The sequence below is a fragment of the Lipotes vexillifer genome, unplaced genomic scaffold (assembly GCF_000442215.2).
Source record: "Lipotes vexillifer unplaced genomic scaffold, Lipotes_vexillifer_v1.1 scaffold1484, whole genome shotgun sequence".
In the NCBI taxonomy this organism is placed as follows: Eukaryota; Metazoa; Chordata; class Mammalia; order Artiodactyla; family Lipotidae; genus Lipotes; species Lipotes vexillifer.
The window spans coordinates 765,913-771,539 of record NW_006798010.1 but is presented as its reverse complement, the minus strand read 5'-3'; the positions used below and the strand labels follow the sequence as shown (position 1 = coordinate 771,539).

General features: G+C 43.3%; 1 protein-coding gene across 4 annotated transcripts in view; it reads right to left on the bottom strand.

The window, feature by feature from the left end:
* The window catches only part of IDH3A (isocitrate dehydrogenase (NAD(+)) 3 catalytic subunit alpha), a 20,914-nt gene that overhangs the window by 13,508 nt on the left and 1,779 nt on the right, over positions 1-5,627 (bottom strand). The window contains exons 2-3 of one of the 4 annotated variants that reach the window (XM_007470036.1): positions 5,517-5,551; positions 467-529 (exon numbers count right to left, since the gene is read on the bottom strand). In XM_007470036.1, coding sequence (XP_007470098.1) covers positions 467-529; positions 5,517-5,543 — 90 coding nt within the window. In that variant the 5' untranslated portion in view covers positions 5,544-5,551. Of the gene's footprint in view, positions 1-466; positions 530-5,516; positions 5,578-5,627 lie in introns of those variants that run through there. The other 3 variants (XM_007470035.1, XM_007470038.1, XM_007470037.1) reach the window with 3 other exon arrangements.

Genomic DNA, 5,627 nt, shown 5'->3' with positions numbered 1-5,627 from the left:
CATTCCTGATTGGCGATCAATCTACTGTTTTCAGGGAAGCTCACAAAATAAAAATGTAAAGCAGGTTTTGAAGCTTCTCAACAATTTTGTCTCAACCTATACGAGTTTGGAAAAAAAACGTCTTATCCAAATGAGATTGTGAAATGAAGTAACAGGCTCAAGGGTAGTTGCTATCTTTAGATAATATCTGTTTTTTAAAATTCTATTTTATAACTATTTTTAACAAGCCTCCTTCAAGATATTAATGTGATAGGCTTACAGCACCAGCTATAATACAATTTTTTTTTTAATGTGCAAGTAACCTAATGGATTTATGCATGTTCACCAATAATTTAAATATACAGTATAAGTATGGCCAATTTTCCCTAATTTTAAATAAGTGAAGATTAAATGCTACATAATGTGCCTAAGCATCTTTCTTGAGAAACTTCTAAAAGGAAAAAATAAAAGACGTAATTATACTCACACCACCAGCAAAACCTCTGGTCACCTGTTTTTGGTTGTGGAATGCCCCCAGCAGCCGAGAGACCTACATTTAATATCAACAAAGAAATGTTACATACAGAATTAAACCACATATAGTTAAAAGGTAGAGATGGAACCATCTCTGACAGCTGATAATGCTGCAACTTTGCACAGATATATTCAGGAATTTCCGAGGATTATTTTTCTCACGTATTAGCTCAATGTAGCAAGCTCTTTCGGATTTGAAAACTGAAATATTCAGTTTACCTTTGCTTTGAGAATGTAAGTACTATATATGTACTTTTAAAGTCAATTTTATGAAAAGTTGTCAAAAGACATTGAAGCTAGAATGAAACTCTACTTTCTTAGCTCAAACGCTGGATTTTTCTCAGATGATCTGGACAGTTTAATGTCAACATTCTTGACAACTGGGTCAATCTGGGGGTAACACACACTCTAAGAAAACTATCACTAATTTTAAGAGCCAGCAGGGTCCTTATAAATCCCAGAGCCCAACTCACTCATTATACAGTGGAGACAGTGGGTCCAAAGAGTAGGGATTTGCCTAAGGTCACAGAGTGACCACAAGGAGACCACAGTCTGGGTCTCCTGACTCTTAGTTCAGGGCTCCTCCAATTATACATTATGCCTATTCTTCTCCCATGAATATTAAGAAATTACACTGTATAATAAAAATCTAACAGTTTATTTAATACTATTTTGACACCTGTGTCATACAGAGTGAAGATTTTAAATAAATTATCTACTTTTTCTGATAATATGTGACATGGTCATTATTGTTAATTGCTGGGAGAGGGGAAAGATACAAAAAAAGAAAAGAAATGTGACCTACTAATCCCACTACCCCAAGACGTTACCACCGGTACATTTTTTTTCCACTTAAACACTATGACACACCAGAAATATAAATTTTGAAAGGTTATTTTGAACTTTAATAATTCAGTCCTTGAAAACTGGTACAAAGTCATATTACATTATAATAAACAGAATATAATCAAAGAAATTGGGTACAAAAACCAAAGGTATTAAAATTCATTAAAAGTTTTAGTGACTTCCCTGGTGGTGCAGTGGATAAGAATCCACCTGCCAATGCAGGGGACACAGGTTCGATCTGTGGTCTGGAAAGATCACACATGCTGCGGAGCAACTAAGTCCATGCACCACAACTACTGAGCCTGCACTCTAGAGCCTGCATGCCACAACTACTGAAGCCCGCATGCCTAGAGCCCATGCTCCGCAACAAGAGAAGCCCACCGTAATGAGAAGCCCGCGCACTGCAACTAAGCCCCACTCGCCGCAACTAGAGAAAGCCCGCACACAGCAATGAAGACCCAACACAACCAAAAATAAATAAAATTATTTAATAAATAAATAGTAATTCATTAAAAATTCTAAATGTTAACTTTTTTTCATGCTAGATACACGAGCAAAGATACATTTGTTATATCCTTAGTCTTCCTTTTGGGGGACAGTTCTTGTAAGTCCTGAACCTTTGCTGTAATATCAGCACCCACTAAAGAGACACCAACCAAGAGCCAAGCAGCTGTGAACGAATTGTATCCTCTAACCTGGCATCTACAGTCATCTCTCTGGACTGACAATAAAAGACAGGGTGAGACCCAAAAGAATATGCTATGCCAAAACCACTGGCCAAACACTTAATCCTAGGACATGATTCATCCACCAGCAAATGGGCTATTGGAAAGGACACCATTTAAAGGCTACGCTATAAAATTTGCATGAGTCCTTCTCCCCACCCCCCAGAAAGAAAGAAAAAACATTCACTCGAAACAGGCCCATGGGCTTCCCTGGTGGCACAGTGATTGAGAGTCCGCCTGTCGCTGCAGGGGACACGGGTTCATGACCTGGTCTGGGAAGATCCCACATGCCACAGAGAGGCTGGGCCCGTGAGCCATGGCCGCTGGGCCTGCGTGTCCGGAGCCTGTGCTCCGCAACGGGAGAGGCCACAACAGTGAGAGGTCCACGTACCGCAAAAAAAAAAAACACAGGCCCATGTCAGGACTTCCCTGGTGGTCCAGTGAGTAACACTCCGCGTTCCCAATGCAAGGGGCCTGGGTTTGATTCCCTGGTCAGGAACTAGATAACGCATGCATGCCACAACTAAGAGTCTGCATGCCACAACTAAGAAGTCCGCGTGCCCGAACGAAGATCCCATGTGCTGCAACTAAGACCTGGTGCAGCCAAAATAAATTAATTAATTAAAAAAAAAAAACAGGCCCATGTCAAGATTGGGACTGACATATATACACTACTATATATAAAATAGATAACTAATAAGAACCTGCTGTATAGCACAGAGAACACTACTCAATACTCTGTAATGGCCTACATGGGAAAAGAATCTAAAACAAAAAGGGGGGGGCTATATGTATATGTATAACTGATTCACTTTGCCGTACACCTGAAACTAACACAACACTGTAAATCAGCTACATTCCAATTAAAACAAAAAACGGCCCATGTCTTTGTGATAAAAGACCCAACCAAAATAACTGATTTAAAATGTAAATCCATGAGGCAAAGATTTTCATGTTTTGTTCACTGTTCTATCTCTAGTACCTAGAACAGTGCCTAGCTCACAGTAGGTGCTCAGAATACTTTTGGAAAAACTGAGGCCAGCCTCAAGCATCTCTCTATTTGATGAGTTCCCACTCCAGCAAATGGCTTTAATACTTGCAATGATTTTCTCTAACAACCAGTCTTCATCTTTGTCATCTCTCCTTCGTGATCTTAGAATAAGTTAGCATTGCATCTAAATCATTAGAATGACCCGGAACTTTTAAGACAAGAATTTTTAAAGCACAGGCTAACTTCTACTTTATAGTATACTTGTACATATACTACATCATTTTGTTTTAAGAAAACCTGGAGAGATTGTATTAGTAGCCCTTGTTAGATTAGGAGACTAAGGCCAGGCTCACAGAATATGGACTGAACTTCTGACTTCCTGGGCCATCTTCATCCATAGCACCTCATTTCCTTTTTAACCTTCATCCTCCAACTCAAAAACATATAAATACAGTGTAGAATGCATGGCAGGTACTCACTCAATAAAAGCTTCCTGATGGGGGAACTGCCTCGTTATAATTATAGTATTTTAGAGCCAGAAAGGTCTTTAGAAACTCACTATTTTTTCTAAATAAAGCTTTTTTAGAAAAAAATTAATTTAAGCTGCAGATCTCTTTTTTTCAAATAAAACCTTAAATGGAATGCTAATAGAGGACTTGTTCTGATTGAAACTCACATCCAGCTCAGCTTTCTCATAATTCTGGGACGTCAGCTTCCGAGACACTGTCTATCCCAGTCCCTAAAGGGAGAAACTGGCCCACGGAGGTCAAATGACTGCCAAAGGTCACACGGGGAGTCCATTCCATGTCAGAGGAGAACCTCTTCCTCTGACACTTTCTGAATTCCTACTATGTGGCTTTTTTCTTGTAGACCACGCTAAAGGCAAAACAAATTTACTAGCTGTTTTATTTAGTCCCTCATTCTGAAGCTTAATGTACCTACCAAAGATGACTGGATGTTAAGTGTAAGCTCAGTGATTAAAGGATTGACTTCTGTTTAGACAATGACACAGAAGTTGCTTTACATTCAGGAGCCAATGTGAAATAAATTACCATCATACACAAATCCAGGTCTGAAGAGGGTAACAAAGCAGAACCCAGTTACTAAATAAAACCTAGCTACTGATACCCAATTGTCTGCTTGAAGGCTGTAAGATAAGTACATTGACAGCAAGGAAAGCTTCAGGTTTTTGTGTTCCTTCTGCATGTATTACGTGCTCTCACATTATTTTTTTCAATCCTCAAACAACTCTGTGAAGCAAGTATAGATATTTTACAGATGGCTTATTAAGGCTCAGAGATGTTAAGTAATTTGCTCAGGGTCACGCAGCCAATCAATGGTACTGCCAATACTTAAACCTAAGACTCCTAAACTCCAGTGTAGACTGCTTTTCACTAAGTAACAGTGCATGCGGAACCTCGCTTTAAACTTAAAACAAAGAAGAAATACAGTATCAAATTTTATAGAAAAAAATTAAATTGCTTATGGTAGGTTTCTAGGGGATCATTCTTTAAGAGCAACGGGAAACCTGAGGGCCCATTTTTCCCTCTGCCTATAATTCGTTGTGTGACCTTGGCCACAGAGTAGGCAGAATGGGACTTAGAACTGGGAATCCCGAGACATCTGGGTTCCTCTTCCAGTTCTGACACGGACTTTCTGTGTGATCTTGAGCAATTACGTTTTCAGGCACAGTTAGTTCCACTGAGGAACCAAATAATTGCAGAGATGGTCAGAAACCCTATCCAGCTGCGGCAGGCATCTGAGCTGTCAAGGTGAGAACGCAGGATTCTCACAAATAAAAGGTGAAAGAAAGGTGTTGCTGGTATCCCTCTCTCAGTCTCCCAGTGTTCAGATAGCAATTCCAAGGTGCAAGGTACCCTGTGTCCTTTGAAGGGGAAATAGCTACACGATCGGATTGGTAAGAGCTCTAAGGGAGAAAAAGTCTGGCAAGAAAATGACTTCGGGATTCCCTCACCTGGGAGGTTACCCGGCCCGGGCCGGAGCAGACACCTGGGGGAGACCTGGGCCGTGCTGGAGGGGACTCTCCGCGCGATCAGCAGGCTGCAGGGCCGCAGCCTCGGAAGCCGCCGGAATGGCGGAGCCGGGGCGGCGGCTCCGGTGACCTTCCCGGGTTCCGCGCGCGGCCTGGGCTCCGGCCGGGGCAGATGCCGGCGGAAGAACCGGGATGCTGCCCGGAGCAGGAACTGCGCCCCCTGCCTTGACCTTGATGCCGTCCCCGCCCCAGGCACTACCTTCCGAGAGCGAGGCTGCCTACATACCGCACGCGGGCCACGGAGCGAGGCGCACAGGCGGCCAGGACAGGTTTCCTAACTGTCCCCAGCCGGCCGCGCGCCGCCGCCTCCCCGTCTGGGGCCGCGCGCCTGCCCCCGCCCAGCACGCGGCTCGCCCACCAGTCACAAGCCGGCCTGCCAGGCGCTCACCTTGGATATCCACGCGGACCCAGCCATCGTTTCCACTCCTCTCACCACGGCGACAGAGGCGGCAGTACTGCGCAGCCGCGCAGCCCAGCAGCCAGCGCCGGGAGCCCGCCC